This window comes from Xiphophorus hellerii, chromosome 11 (genome assembly GCF_003331165.1).
Source record: "Xiphophorus hellerii strain 12219 chromosome 11, Xiphophorus_hellerii-4.1, whole genome shotgun sequence".
NCBI classification, from domain to species: Eukaryota; Metazoa; Chordata; class Actinopteri; order Cyprinodontiformes; family Poeciliidae; genus Xiphophorus; species Xiphophorus hellerii.
The window spans coordinates 11,045,980-11,062,519 of NC_045682.1; the positions used below are offsets into that span (position 1 = coordinate 11,045,980).

Here is a 16,540-nt window from a genome sequence, read left to right on the forward strand (position 1 = left end):
TGGAGTATTATCAAAACAGATAGGAAAGCATGCTAGCATTAGCATAGCAAAATGGTGAATGAAAACATTGTCAGCAGACACAAAACATGAGTTTATTGAAGACTATAGTTGTAAATGTTGAGCTGATATATCTTTAGAAACAAATTGCTATGCTATCTATGTTTTAGGTGACATGTTGTGAAAACTTTGATTGATTTTTAACTAAACTAAACTCATCATGGAGCAACATGTAAAGCCATTCTGCAGAAAGTAATTGTCAAGAAAAAAAGATGAAGACATCAGCCTAAGACTTCTATATCTTATATTGTGAATGTAGTGAAACAAATGTGCTTACATTTTTTCAGTTCAATGATTATTAATGCTATTATTTCTAATAATTATTTCTAATAATAACACATTTTGCATCAGTCAATAGGATTGTTGAATCCAAACAGTTTGTGTGGCACAGTAAGTTTAGTACTTACTGTGCCACTATTGAAAAACACTATTTCAAAAACAACTTACAGGTATGTTTAAAATTCACATACTTCTTTATGTTTCTCACTGAGATTTGGTTGTGACTGTGCGTTATTGTTCAGGGTTTCTCCGGGCTTCTCTGTTCTTTGCCGCCTGCTCAGTTGCAAAGCTTGTTTTTCTTCCCAGTAGTCCCATTTTCACGAGCAGCATTCCTCCCTCCTCAACAATTGGACTGCATCGGTTCTGCTATCTCCCTGCTCGTGGAGAAGGTGGCGTCGGAACTGCGAAGGGCCAGCTTGTGCAGGGGCATTTGCAAAATGGGGGGAAGGGCATGTCTGCTGGCAACAAGGGTGAGTAGATCAGTGCAGCTCAGTGTCTGTGAAGCGGTGATAAGATTCCAGGATTTTCCCAGTGTGACAGCCCAGCTCATGAGCCGTACAGCCACCGCATGACCCTCCCTGACTTTCTTCACCCCCACATCCCTGCCCTCCACTCCTCCTGGGCTCCTTCCCCTCGGCACAAACACCTGCAAACCACACCCCAAATCTCCAAAGTGCTGATCTTAATCTGAGATACTCTTGGTGTTTAATAAGAACACGTAAATGAATCTGTGCTTTACACTCACACACTCCTCTAACTCTACGCTGAGCGTGCTGTCTCTTTCTTTCTCTTCGGCTCACTTCTCTTTCTTTATCTCTGCCGCCTCACCCCCCACCCTTCCCTCTCTCTCTCCCCCTCCTTCTCCTTCTCCTCTCCCTTGGATGGCAGGTCAGGCGGTGAGCTGTGCGGGCTCGGAGGAGGTAAGGACGCCGCGGTGCACATTAATAATGAAAGGCCTCAGCCACCACCCCCAGAAACACACACACACATACACACCCCGTCACGCAATCACGCACACACTCCCCCCATCGCCATGGCGATGGCACTAGCCCAGTGCTGTCACCTAGGGGGAGGTGGGGGTGGAGTGGAGGGGTGTGTGGGGGGGGGGTGAGTTGGGATATAGCTCCGCTCTCCAGCTCTCACAAAGCTGATCACAAGCTCGTACACAGGCGCGCCACGCTGGGCCTTCCACTGTGGACGGCCGCTAATTAAAACCACACTTTTGGCTGTGGAAGGAATCTGCATCCACTTCCCCACCTGGATGCAAAGAAGCGGCTTTAAAACAACACAGGCAGTCATCACTTATCAGCAGATGGAAATGAGTGTTTATGCAGAGAGCCGTCTGAATGTGGCCACGTTTTATAAGGCTTACAAAATGTAAATATTATACAAAGCCGATGAAGTAAGGGATTGTTAACAGAAAATGTTGGTCCATTGTTAAGAATGCCCATGTACTGTTGATCATATGCGCTCCGTACTTGGTTACTTTGGTTGAATTACTGCATCAATGTAGTGTGGCATGGAGATGATCATCCTGTGCCACTTCTGTGGTGTTAAGTAAACACGGGTTGCTTTAAAATAAGACTTTAGCGTATTTGCATTGTTAGGTCTGGTGTCCCTTATATCTTTCTGTTTCGGTCAGGCCACTTACGGCCTATCCAGCGCAGTGAAACTAAGTTTGAACCATGTATTGCTACTTTTGGTATTGAGAAGAGGCATCATGTTCTGCAGGAAATTGAACATGGGTTTCACAACATTAGGAAAACATAAAATTGCTATATTTTTCACGTATTACATCTGATGTAATTAATTGTGACTATTCTCTTTTCCCACGTCTCCACCATTCCCCCTAAGCTTTTTATTACCAGAATCTATATCAGGAGTTTGCATGAAAGACAGGCAAAGTCTAGCCAAATGTATCATTGGCCAACAAAATATTTCATCCAAGAATTCATTTCCTATTGAAATGTTGAAGAAAAAAAAACACTGAAAGAATGTGTATATTTACCCTGAAGCTTGTAAACAGCGAGAAGAATGAGGATGTCTACAACTAGAATTTGTCTGCCTATAGACCAGGTAAGAACATCTAGACTTCAACCACAAAAACTTAGGATTTGTTCCATAATCATCTAAAGGCTGCAGTCATCCCTGGGGCTTGTTGCAGCGTTCTTCCACCACACTTTTTCCTTACACTAAATCTTCCACAGTTATGCTTGTATACAGAACTCTGTGGACATTCTTTAGCAATAAAACTTTGCGCCTTATTCTTGTGGCGTGTCAATGAACAACTGTCAAGTCAACTTTTCTTTCTCTGATCAATTAAATTTTTGGTTTTAGTAAGCTTGACGCCTCAATAAATAAAATGGACAGAGATTGAAATACACACAGCTGCATCATATCTGATGTGTGAATAACGTTTTTCAAATGAATTATTGTAATAAATAACATTTTAGTGATAAATAACTAAGATCCACCTTTAGAACATAGCAAAAAATACATTGTTTTTTTTACCTGAGCCTTGTTTTTACTGGAACTTCACAAGATTTTCAGCTCCTAACACTTTTACCTAAGCGTCCGCAGCTTCTCTTCAGTAATCCATGACTGCCATCGATCTCCCGCATTTCAGCTCGTGTTTTCTGACTATAAATGTCAGTGAGCGAGGCGAGTGTCACAAAGACCTCGAAGGAGACCAAAAATCATTGACAATAAATGAGATTTAGGAGGATTTTCGCAGGGTTTTCATGCACTCTGAAGAAACACGGCAATCAAACTTGTTCTTATTCAAACATCTTTTAAATCATTTTGGTTACATTTTAGCACAGCAAGGCTCCATCATTCCAGTGTAGGAAGATAACACAGGCAGCAAAATGGAACATGACGGTGATCTCTGTAACCACCATCTTTCATTTGCTTTTTAAGAGTTTTGGGGGGGGTAAGGATTAGTTTTTTTTTTCTTCGTCTCATGCCATCTAATTATAAAACAAAGGAAAACATTTTTCATAACCCGTGGAAAATTTCATTTTATAAAAAAAACATGCAAACAGACAATCAGACCAAACTTCAGAATTGTAAAGTTCGACACAAATACATGCATTCCTTTTATTCACAAAACCAGTCGAATTTCCTAAACAAATACAAAGATTGAGTTATTTGTTTTTCTCAAAAGCTGCAGCTACCCAGCAACTTAACAAAAAAAAAATCTCATGAAAATTTAACAAATAAACCAACAATTACAAAAAAAAAAAAAGAAATGCAACTTTTTCAGTGCATTCAGTAGGGTAGACTTAGAGCAAGTGCTGTTGCTTGGTGCTATTGCCCTGAGCAGTACTGGCACATGCTCAGTAGGGCCACAGTAACATAAGGCTGCCAGTCTTACAAGAAAGGAAAAGTTTGGAAATGCAGAGGAGAGCTCATTAAGGAGATTACAGTAGTGATGGCTTAAACTCAGAGAGTTTTGCCCAGCAATAATATTCACTTTCATTTCACTCTGAACTTGACAGCGTCACATTTTAAATCACTTTCTGCCTCCATCTTCAACAAACTTAACCATAAACTAGACAAGGGTTTAGGTAACATAACAGTGAAGAGTTACGATGTTTGCCATTAGCCGCTAGCTTTAAAATATAGCTGTAAATTTACATTCTCTACACAAGTACCGAATCTTTTCACACATGAACAACATTAACACCAAACACAGAAATTAGTTGATTGTCCACCATCTGTCCGCTATTTCTGTTTCTGGCAATGAGCAGTTCCGTGTTTAAGAGACAGAAACCAAAAAAAGAGAAAAAATCCAGCTGGGAAAAGGACAAAAAGGTATGAAAAATGGAAACATAGAAAAAGGGAATGAAAAGTTGCCATAGATGCTTTTCTTTTACGCTTCATTTTTGGTTCAAGGAATAAGTAGGTGCATCCATAATCCGATTGTTTGTTTTTTTTTCTGCTTTGTTTTTGTTTGTTTGTTTTTTTTTATATATATATATAGAATTTTATTCGTTGCTAGTTTGCTTATTAACCAGTGTCTGTTCCGGAGTCAATCCAGGAGTTGGCATTGCACTTGATGGCAGAGCTTTGGGAAAGGAGCGGAGGAGGAGCCCTACTGGAACCACCGGAACGCTGCTCCTGTAGGAAGCATCACCTTCTTGGAGAAACAGAAGACAACAAAGGAGAGGAGAGAGAAGAGAGGGGGCAAGAAAGAAAGAAAGAATAAGTAGTTGTTAATGAACACCAACACTTTTCTGTGTGTCTGTTTGCAAATATTAGCCTCAAATACACAACTTCCTTTAAAGCTTAAAAATGTCCACATCTTGCACACATTTTACACAAACACACATACATGTCAATGCATAATAGACAATAAAATAACTTGAAAATGAATCTCTGTCTTTACTACATGAGAAAAAATGAAGAATAAAACTTAGAGTATACAGTTTAAACAAGTAATAAAATACACATCATTAGCAAAGAATTACATGAATCAACTACAAATAAGAAGGAATAGTAAAATTTTAGAAGAAATAAAGGTAGAGGGATGGATGAATTAAGAGATAGAAATAATGGTTTGAGGAGTTTTTTTTTTTTTTTTTTAAAGTAACCCATATTGGTGCCATATTATAAACCACATTTTTATATTGAAATCTGCTGTTAATTCAGACTAAACTAGAGGGTGTGATTTGCCACATACAACAGAAGGACAGAATGCATTTGTGTATGTTCGTCTTCAGTCTGTCATGGAATATGGTGGATTTGGACATGTCAGCGGATTATTGAAATTTAAGACTGAATATAATGACCTATATTTGTTATGGACTACATACAGGGATTATTGTTTTCCTATTGCTAATTGCACTAAAAATTAATAGGGTTGTTTAAAATGTCAACCCCAAAGTTATCGGTTTTCCAGGGAATTGTTAGATATATATATTTGTTCTCCATACAAATACAACAGTTGGTTCATGACAGGGAGGCTGAAAAAAAAGAGTTAGAAAATTATTTTGAATACTAGTCAGATTTCTATAACTGTGAGGTTCCATATTGAATCTCTACAATCTTTCCACAACTGTTACTAATCGAATGCTGTACATTTTCCAACCAGGTTTTAAACAAATAGTGTTTTTATGTACTTGTATTTTTGAATCAGAAGTTGGCTTTAGACATAAATGGTCTTCATTGGTCTCCCATCTTGAATTATATGAGTTTAAATATCCCATCATTGATTCTATTTAATTTTTTGTCATCCAAATTAAAACCACTACAAGACAGTGTTTACAGCAGGTAAGATTAGTTGCTACTACTAACTACTATTAATGTAGAAAGCATATTTAAAGTAATCTTATCAGTTGTTTTGCTAAGTTAATATAACAGGACGAAAGATTGGGTTTTCAACTGTAAAGTTATGAAAGACAAAACCTCTCTGGAAAACGTCTGGTGACCTAAAATATGGATGTCAATCAGCTAATAAACTGAATGTGTAATCCACTCAGTAGTGGTTCTATTTCAGAGTTTGACCCTTGGTTAGCAGCATGAGGGAAATCTCTACATTACTGCCCTCAGCACCAGAGGAGGAACAGGCCTCAGCTCACAGAAAACCCAATACGTCACATTTATTATTTAGCCGCCACACACATTGCCCTCCCACACCACCGTGAATGGCGATGTTGCTTTGCACCCCCACCCCACACACACACACACCAAAACTGACCCTCCACCCCCCTGTTGCTGTGGTTATCAGCGTGTCTGACTGCACTGAGCAGGAGTGGCACACATGCATGCAGCTGCAGGGCTCAGCAGCAGCCTGCCAGTCAGGAGATAGAGAGCAGCTCGGGTCCCGGGAGCCAGAACGTGGCTGGCGTCCTGCAAAGCACGCCTCTATTCTGCAGCACGGATTCTTCCGTTTGCCAGAACTGCCTGGAGTGAGGCGGCGGTGGCAGCGATGGAGGGTTGGGGAGGGAGTGAGGGGCAGAAGCTCGGCAAACATTTACGCACCCACACACACTCTCACATCGAAACCAATATGTATTCAAGTGCAGTCACACACCTCCACACACAGTGGCACGTTAACCGACTCGCGCAATACACCCCCGAAATCACACCAAACAGTGAGACTGTTCAAGTGAAATTCTCATATATGCTGGAATCAGGCTCAATTTTCCCTCAACACTCACCAACAGAGATTTTTTTAAAATAAAGAACCATCCAAACAATGAGTAGAAACACAAATACTGTACTATTATTTAAATGAAATGAAAGAAGATCTTATTGTCCTGTTTCTGTCTTCACTGCTGCTGTTTAAGTCAAACTGAGGTATAAAAAAATAATACTGAAGAGCGGCTACCACTGACATAATCGGACTAAAGTTTTTGGTGTAGCTTCGTTCAGCTTTCTTATACAGTCTGTAAAATTGTGTTTTCCACAAAGGAATTAGTTCAAATTAGTTCAGGCAAAAACAATACCTGCCTTAGTTACTTTTCAGGCTAATTTAAATCATTCATTTTCACTTAGGTCAGGGTTGATCTTTTGTGACCACTATTGTTTTTTCACATGGACATGAAAATTTGTGGCAACAAGGTGCAGGCTCCACATTAAATTTCTTAGCAAAGTTAGCTGTACACTGATGGTTACTTACCTGCAAAAGGGTTACATTTTTATTTCCAATACTGTCTAAAGTATGCACTAGTGGTTTGACTGAGATGTCTCTTTTTCTAGTAAATACAGCTGATTAAAACACTAAAAGGTATCAAGTTTTTTGTTAAATTATCTGCATGTTGAAGGGGAAGATAGTTTTAATGTCTGATTTAGGATTGTATTAATATCAAAGAAGTAAAAAATTCAGGTTCCGAAATGTTATAAACAAAACCAATTATTGCTGTCGCAGATCCAGAGACTGAACAGTTCCTGGTGATTAAACTTCAACCATTTTCTTGTTAGGATGGATATTTTGGTCTGACACACAAAGCAAACCTTATCATATGATTATATCCGAAAGGGTAGCGTCAATAAGAAGAAGTTTTTTTTTGTTGAACAATCATCATCACAAAATCAATATAAGTGATACTGCGATCATACAGGACTGCTTAGATATAGTACTTAGTAGATTAATATATTTCAAGAGATACAGTTAAGCCCTGTTTGCAAATAACACATTTGCCCGGATGGATGGTCTTTCACGGACCAAGAAAATTAACTGACAGTGACGAGTAGGGAACATGTGAGTCGATCTACAACTATTTTCTCATCACAATATCTAATAATAATATTAAAATAACAGAGTGCCGTGCGATGTAGAGGTAGAGCGGGCATGCCATGTGTAGGGTCTACTTTCAAGACCCTCTGACCCTTGCTGGAACGTCCTCTTTCCCATCCAATGACTGTCAATAAAAGCCTCTAGTTTTGATCAAAAATATTGAACACTAGCTAGCTACAGGAAGACAAAAACTCAAAAAGATTTATAGATAACATGATTATTTTAGTAACTAAACCTACAATTAACATCTGAAAGCTACTCAAGCTTTCAGCCTATGTGTCTTAAGAAAACCATTTTTAACACAAACGACCCCGAGGTTAACTACCGACATATTGCAGCAGCGTCTCCTCCATCTTGACTGTGACCTTTCTGCTACTGCGCTCAGCTGTTAAGCAGAGACTTGGAGGACAGCAACATCTGGCACTGCCACAGATGTTAAAAACCTGGTAAGGACTGGACCGACCATGACGTAATGTGTGGGAGGAAAAACAACACACGGCTGGGACTGAGCGGTAATGCTGTTTTTCCTCATTATCAAGCGTGTGCAATCAATGGGATGGGGGGGTTGCTGGGGTTATGGCAGCATTTCAGAAATAGAAAACCTCCTTCCTATCCTTCCTCAACACTGATTGCGAGAGTTCACTCAGATGGGATCTGTGGGTGTGAAGAGGCCAATCACTACAAGTCGATGGATGTGTGCCCCCCCCCGTCTCAAATAAAGGCAAACCCATTGGCTTACACGTGACACAAACATTTTCCATGTAATAAACCAAATAAAGGAAAGCATAAGTGATGCAAGAATCTGTAAACCTGTTTAAACCATTCCTAATTCAGCTTTGGCTTCAGGGCACAGCTGAGTGTTCAGCTGATTGTTTTCTATGGATTCCCAAAACACATATAAGGAAACAGACGCAATCAACTCAAAGCATCTCAACATGGTGACGCAAATGTGAGATGTTACAATGACTGCTTTAAAAAAAAAGACTTGGATTAAAGAGCGCCTGTCACATTTATTAGCACCACTAGTAAAAATGTGTAAAAGATTTCCTTTAGAGAAATTTAATCACACGCTTTACTTAGTTTATTTAATGGGGAAAATTAAGAAATCCACTAAAATAAAAAATATCCAGCTTTTTTTTTTATTTCCCATACAATTTGATTTGAGTGAAATTAAACTTCTTGTTTACAATCCATGACAGTCCTTTCTTTATGGTGCAAATTTATACACTTCTCTTAGCTTTATTCAAAATGTGAAAGACAAGGGAACATGCAAGTAAGACATTAAGGAATTAGCTATTGGCTAAACCTGCCCATTTAGTTAGAGCCAATATTAGAAAGTACAAAACAAGAGAAACTGTGCCAAACTTGGCTGTTCGTTTTTAAGAAAAAGCATTTTCCCTCTTTAAATCACAAACATAAACATGTGGAGTTACCGGAACTCTACTGAGATTTTCACAGGATCTGTGTGATGAGTCTACACTCAAAGTAGGCCAAATAAAACAAACTCATATGTGGGAGGATCTGGGCAGCTGTGAGCCTGTTTCTTTCGGAGCACCAGGAAACTTCATTACATGTCCACAGTTCGATGCTTAAACAAAATGCTGCTGAGAGAGGCAGGAGTTATGTCTCCATGCCCTGGTTGCTAAGAAAATGAATGAAAATGACTTTGTAGGTAGGCCCCCTCCGGGTTACTGCTACATTTAATGCAACCTCCGTATTTACACAGTGTGCGTCTCCGCTCCTCGCCACCTTAGAAGTGCGCAGTGGAGCAGAGCCGTTCCTTACCGCTCCGATTTAGAGCACAGACATTGGTGTGTCAGATAGTGGACTTCCAGCCATGGTTGGAAGTCGTTCAGAAACAGGTAACTGAACACAATGTGTCACCAGACAAGTGTAACTAGATAAGTATCTAAAATATCGACAAGTCATATCGAAACAAGAGACTAAATATATGAACATCAGTCTTGGTTTTAGCTGCTCAAATAAAAACATCTTCAGCACAACCAAGACATGAGATTGTTAAACACCAGCTCTATGTTTCTAGTCAAACATATCTTTAGTAACAAATGTTAAAGAAGCATTGTAGGATCAGCATGGCAGCCTTATTAACTGCTTTAATCCCGCATTGGAGTAGCATGTGGAGGCTATCCGACAGAAACTCAAGTTTTCTTTTAAGAAAAACAGATGCTGCAGCACTATGATGTGTCAGTTAAATGGTGGAAAGCCACATAAGTAATGGAAACTAATAATGTTGATATGTGTTATTTTACTGCATTTTGAAGCTATTGTGTTTTCAACTACGTACATTGCATTGACTTTAATGAATTATAGGACTGTGATTAGATGTTAACAAATGTGTAATTTTGAAGGACTGATTGATACATAAGACAAAGGATACTGATTCAGAATATCCCTATCAATAAACACTCATTAGGAGATTCAAGCGTCAAACAAAACATCAGTGTTTTTCTTGTTTTCTTACTTTTGTTTGTTTTGTGGTTCTTCAGTGCAACACAATGTTGAAAAGCATCAGATTTTGTGAACTAAAATAACAGATAATTGCCTTTGCTCATTTCAGTCCAGAAAAGAGTCTGAAGAGGCTAATCATCAAAATAATTTCAGACTAATCTTCAGCTAATCCTCTAATTAATCAGCTGGCTGTCATAGCTCTCGGCATAAATATGACAGAGAGGATGCTAGAGACATGCCTATGTCAATAAATACAAGAAATCTAGAACCTCCATTGCTTTTTAGCAATTTTATTCAATTTAAATTTTTTAAAGTACCTCCATTCCAGCCTCTGACATCTGAGTCCATTAATCACATGTTAAGTCTAAGGAACACTTTAACAGTGTAATTAAACCAAAATAAGCTTCTTTTTTGTTTGCCAATAACCAATTAAACAGGTTATTTAGGGTTCTATTTTTATGTTTCTGTGCAAATGTTGATATTTGAGTGTAAATTTGTTTAGTCCTGCAATATTTAGCTTGAAACCATCTCATTGCTGGCCTCTCTAGGTCCCAAGCAGTTGAATTCTGGCATTGTTTAAACAGTACAGTTTTTTGTCACACAGTGCCATGGTCAGGTATTAAATCATCTCTCTCAGAAAACACAATCCTGTCCAGTGGCTAGTCAGTAGTTGGAATAGTGAGCGTGGCCACAAATGTGTGATTTCTTTGCAATCTGGACAAGGACTGGAATGGGTTTCCTCTGCTCTGACTGATGGTGACGGTATTCTGCAGGATGGACGACTGTGTCCGACTGGCTTGGGAAGCAGGAAGTGCTCACTGCAAGTGTTGCCGCCATAAAAGTTTCTGACAGTATAGTAAAAGTGGCCAGATTTGTCACTTGTTTTATTTGGATAAAAAGTTGCTGAAGGGATCTAAATATAGTAAAGACATGTTTACATTTCCAGAGCCAGATGTTGCCACCATGAGGATCTTAATCTCACTGGAGATTAAGTGACTTCTGAGATCAGTTGGTTGGACAATATTTTATTCGAGGTTATCAAAGTAAAAGGGTCTTAATACAGATCCATGTTATGATCCATTACATTCCTAATAAAATACCATATTATTTGTGGTTGCAATCTGATGAAAATGGAAAAAAAAAAAAAAGTAAGGAGTGAACAATGTTTGCTAGGAACTGTACTTCAAAAAAAAAAGAAAACTCTTCAAGCTAAAAGTTTCATAGGTTAATGCGGATGTCAGTCCGCAGTGACACCTTGGCTGCCTTGGTTGTTCCCTCCCCCAAACTCCCTCTTGTCCACTTCAACATGTCCCTCCGCCTGCCCAGCAACTTGCCCACACATCTTTGCATCTCGGCGTCAGTCTGCATGCCTGTCACTTTCTATGAGTCTCCGCTGTCCTGACTGTCTGGTGTGCGGTATCTTGGAGGCAAGGAAGACAGTGAGGGAATATACTGCTCCCATATCGCCATCTGATGCTGGCAAAGTGGGTCTCAGAGGAAAACGTTTCAGGTGCTGGCTGCGCATAATAACATGCAGGGTCGAGTGTATACGTTTAACCAGCGCCGCTTCACAAAGTCTACAGAAGCTGAGCTCCTCTTATTTTTGATAAGATATTTAAATATTACCCATTAGTACAGTGGATCCTAAAAGTCTTGTGACATTTAGATAACAACAAGGAGGAGTAGAACTTCCAAACCTTTACTTTTCCTCTCTTTTCACCGCTGCTGAGACTGACACCCCTGGAGGGTATTCAGACGCAGAGCAGAAGAGAACTGCCTTTGCACTTATTTCTCTCAAACATAGCATTCCCAGAATAAATCCAGACATCTTCAGCCAGTGAGCGGTGAGGTGGCAAAGGCCTCAGCATGCTAACTCCCCCTCACTTGCCAATTTTACGCTCTTCTTTGAGCTGCCATGAGCTTTCAATGGAAACCATCAACACCCAAAATAAGCACGCTGCCACCGTCGTCGCTGGACTGCACTTGTGTTCTTACGTACATGCACTCGTAGCCCGAAACAAACAAACAAACAGATAAAGAGGGGAATAAAAAAAGTGTTTCGTGCAAATGCGGTGAAACACGTGCATGTTGTGCCACGTCCACTGTTTGCATACATAGATATGTGAAGAAAGCGGTGAAATCTATCCAGGATAACTTAGACCAACGCATATTTCAAATAAGAGATCATGCCCCCTTTGAAAGCACGCACAGAGTGTAATAGTCAGAGCAGACGGGGATGTACTGTGCCATCTTTGATTGGAGTGGAACATGACACTCAGGGGCTGTCTGAACTGCAGCTGAGGCTCATCGCAGTTCAGCGTGACTCCCAGAGCCAGGCGATCTGCTCTGGCGCAGGTGGTGCCCAAGTCACCCTGGATATGCACTAAAGCTGCTGATGGGAAGCACAAATCCCACTTAAAAAAGCCAAAATTGAAAGACAATACAAACATAAATCATAAGTAAAAACTGAATTGTAATCGAAATCAATCAGTTGAATTAGACATTTCTAATTTATTGGCTATGAATCTCATGTCTGTACGGATGACGTCGTACCCGCTAACAGCTTTGATGAGCAAGAGAAAGCAAGAGCACCTGGCAACAACTAACAACAATATATATAGAACATACTGTATATACTCAGCATGTATTCATGTTGTGATTTGCGATTAAATTAGGACACTGGCTCCAAAAGATGGCTTGCTAAAGCATGTTGGTCTTTCTGTATTGCTGCAGCTTGCATGGCATGTTTGACTGAGACTGGAAGAAATTCAGACTTTTAGCAGATAACAGGAAGGCTGGTCATATTGTCCTATCTGTTTTATCCTTTTGGGCTTTCAAAGAATATGCTGCAGTCATTGACTTCCTGTTTTCTTCTGACATAATTATGATGTGTAGAGTCCTATTTCTCTTTGCGACTCTTCAAAATAGGAAAGATGAGAAACAATGCTATTTAAGAAAGTCCGATGTGTGTTGATCTTTATAAGAAAATGGCTGCAAGAAAATAGCCACTCACCCAAATTTGCCATTTCTGCAGCCTTAGTCATTAGGCTAATGACTAAGATTAAAACAACCGGAACAGTGACTCACAAGGCTGCAGTCAAGGCTAGCCCCTAAACAATGACAGGTCAAAGTTAAAGATGCCAAATTTCTTTTTAATATTTTATAGTTATTTATTCTACATACTATTTTAAGATGAAAAAAGGAAACAAAAAGTTTAGATGTCACAAGGAACCCAAGCTTTGACACTGAATGTGTGACTTGAAAAGAGTCTGACATGTCTACAGTCAGCATTGGTAAAGATCAGAAGACACAAATGTCAAAACTCAACAATATATTCTGATTCCTTAAAAAATGTTGTCCAAACAAAGTGGGGGATGCTCATATCAGCAACTGTTTAACATTTAAAAACTTTTCATGATCAGTTCTTAGTACAAAAAAATGTACAGCAAAGTAGTAGCTCAGCTGGGTTGTGTTTTACTTTGTGTTATGAATAAAACAAGTGGCAGTTCACAGTAATGGTGGAGGCAATTTGACATCAGAAAGATTAATCTGACATAGCAGTAACTCAAGCGGCATAAACTGTTCAGAGAGACTGATCAGTTAGCCAAACTCCACTGCAATGGTCTGATGTGTAAAACCTGCACCTATGTGACATTCAAAGTCTTTAGATGAGAAGCTCCTGCTTCTTCCAATCAAAATTGATTGCTACAGCTTTGCTAATTAATATTTACATAAAGATGGAGTTGTTGAGAAGGTGTCTGACTTTTTTATTTTAGTAAGTGGTGTCTTTTGCTGCAATGGCTGTGAATCAACTCATACTCGTTGGGAACGTACCGTACCCGCTTTGACAACTGACAGTTTAAAATAATTTTCTATAATCTATTCATAGTCAACTGGAGGAAAATGTGGAGGTCATTTAGGTTTATTTTGGTCTGATCAGAAGCTAATGTATCATATTTCAACAGATTCAACCGGCCAAGGGGATCAGAACAAGAATAAAATAGAATTAGGCCGCTGCATCACAGGGAGGAAACAAGTAAACTGTTATGTACCGTTTTATGTACAGCACATAAAACATTTCCCATGTCATGCGTGTTGGTAAAATGGGGGTACATGTTTAAAAAAGTTTTGCTATAGAAACAATTTCTATAAGGTCATAAACTTTAATGTAGACACAAGTTAGAAAAAAGTACAACTTCAGAAAGAATTCAGTTTGGTTCCAGTAAATTCGAGAAGCAAAAGTGGTTCAACAAAGTTTAAAAGTAAAATTTCACAACAGTGTATGTCAGCGCTGGCCCCTGGGAACCAATGTCCTGCAGAGTTCCCTGTTCCACACACCTCACTTAAACTATTGGGTCAGACTTCTTTTGAATTTGTTTAAATGTCAAGGAGGTAGTTTGTTTATTTGAATCAGGAATGATGGAGGGGCAAACAGCTAAAACATGCAGGCCAGTGCTCAGATGACCAAGATTCAGGAAGATAATGGCCTTCACTTCCAAACCTCAAATTAAGTACCACTTACAGCAGCTAGCTAAAGCTTTCCTTCAGGTTTTTGTTGATTTCTGGACTGAATCATACTCAAATATACATTCAAAATACACATCCAAGAGTCTTAAGCTTGTTGGAGAAATCTTTTTTTAAAAGCACTTCATTTCATCCCCAGCAAAACCAACAAGGCACTTAAATGATTCGTGAAGAATCTGGTTTGAAATCGGGATCTCTTGAGATCTCCATCATGAGCAATTATTTCTGGTAAATTTTGATTTAATGTAAAAAATTGAAAGTAGTAGAAATAAAACGTACTACCTCGAAGGGAAAACATCACTTCATAGATCTGAAAAATCTAACTGGCTATAGCTCTCACTGGGAAAGCATTTTCCATTAAGTTTTAGCTGACAAGCTTTATCCCAAATTTGTGGGGGGTAAAATATAGCTCTTCATGATTGTTCAAAGAGTTGCTTTGCAGGAAATGAATGAAACAAGAAGAGCTAGACCTATCATTAAAACATTCTTGATGTAAGTGAACGTAGTGCATGCCTGATGCCCATTCACTGCACTGTATGAGCTTGTGTGAACAGGGTTATGATATGAGGTTGTGCTAGTTGGTCAAGTCCACAATCAGCGACTGTATGTGCCCAGAAAAATGAGGTCAGCTATAGCTGCCATCTCCCAGCTGTCATCCGGCAATAGGCGGGATACACCCTCGACAGATCGGCAGTACGTCACAGGGACAGGAGGAACCCACAGGGCTCACATGTTCTCTCAATCACTGTAAAGTAACTATTCACCCAAACAGGTTCTAAATCAAAATACTAGTACACAAATTCTCCACTTCCATCACCACGTCAAAACTTTAACCCCACTGAGGATGCTTGAGAAGTAATGGAGATTTGTGTTGATTACGTGACACTGACTTACAAGCAACAACAGTTTTTTTTGTGCTAAAATATAAATAGAAATCTGCAAGTGACAGGAATTGAACAATTTTCAGTTTCACTGCCCCTGATGAGAAGTATACTTCTGTATGAGTCCTTCTCAGGCCACGCATATTGAGCCCTTTTCCACTTGTAAACCCAATGAAAAAAGGATTAAATTTGATACTTAACTCTGATCCATTCCACTATCACTAGCCTTCAAAATGAACTACTTTTAAACATATATATATATACAGTACAGACCAAAAGTTTGGACACACCTTTCTAATTCAATGGGTTTTCTTCATTTTCATGACTATGTATAAGGCAAGAAATCCCACTTATTAACCTGACAGGGCACACCTATGAAGTGAAAACCATTTCAGGTGACTACCTCTTGAAGCTCATCAAGAAAATGCAGAGTGTGTGCAAAGCAGTAATCACAGCAAAAGGTTGCTACTTTGAAGAAACTAGAATATAAGGGGTATTTTCAGTTGTTTTACACTTTTTTGTTTAGTGCATATTTCCACATGTGTTATTCATAGTTTTGATGCCTTCAGTGTGAATCTACAATGTCAATAGTCATGAAAATAAAGGAAACTCATTGAATTAAAAGGTGTGTCCAAACTTTTGGTCTGTACTGTATATATATGCCAACTGGTAAAAAAGGCCATACATCGCTGGCAATACTTCAAATTTCATTGTTTTTCAAGCATTTTTACAGCACTAAAAATGGAACCTAGTATTGTAAACTCTCTCCCACCCTCCTTCTGAGGAGGTTTCCTGTCTGAAAGCTACAAAGTGACAAATTATATATTGCTGTCTCTTATTAACATTGATAGTATTACTAAAATTAAAAGTATAAAAGTATACTAATATTAAGAATGCAAGAAGTTGATATTTTAAAAAGCTGAATATTACCGTTATTATATTAGTATCGGTAGCTTGAATCTCTAACAAAACTAGAAATCGCCGAATAAACTTTGATGAGTAGCCATCCAGAAAATAAATGTTCATCATTGATGAGAGCTAAATGTGAAACATCTGGTTTATGCACATGTAATAGTAAAAATTTGTG

General features: G+C 38.9%; 1 protein-coding gene across 2 annotated transcripts in view; it reads right to left on the reverse strand.

Annotated features, from left to right (window-relative positions):
* Positions 1-3,340: 3,340 nt before the first annotated feature.
* Positions 3,341-16,540, reverse strand: part of cxxc5a (CXXC finger protein 5a) — a 29,454-nt gene continuing 16,254 nt past the window's right edge. Inside the window, exon 3 of one of the 2 annotated variants that reach the window (XM_032577198.1) lies at positions 3,341-4,477. In XM_032577198.1, the coding sequence (XP_032433089.1) occupies positions 4,433-4,477 (45 nt within the window). In that variant the 3' untranslated portion in view covers positions 3,341-4,432. The remainder of the gene's footprint in view (positions 4,478-16,540) is intronic. The other variant, XM_032577199.1, reaches the window with a different exon arrangement.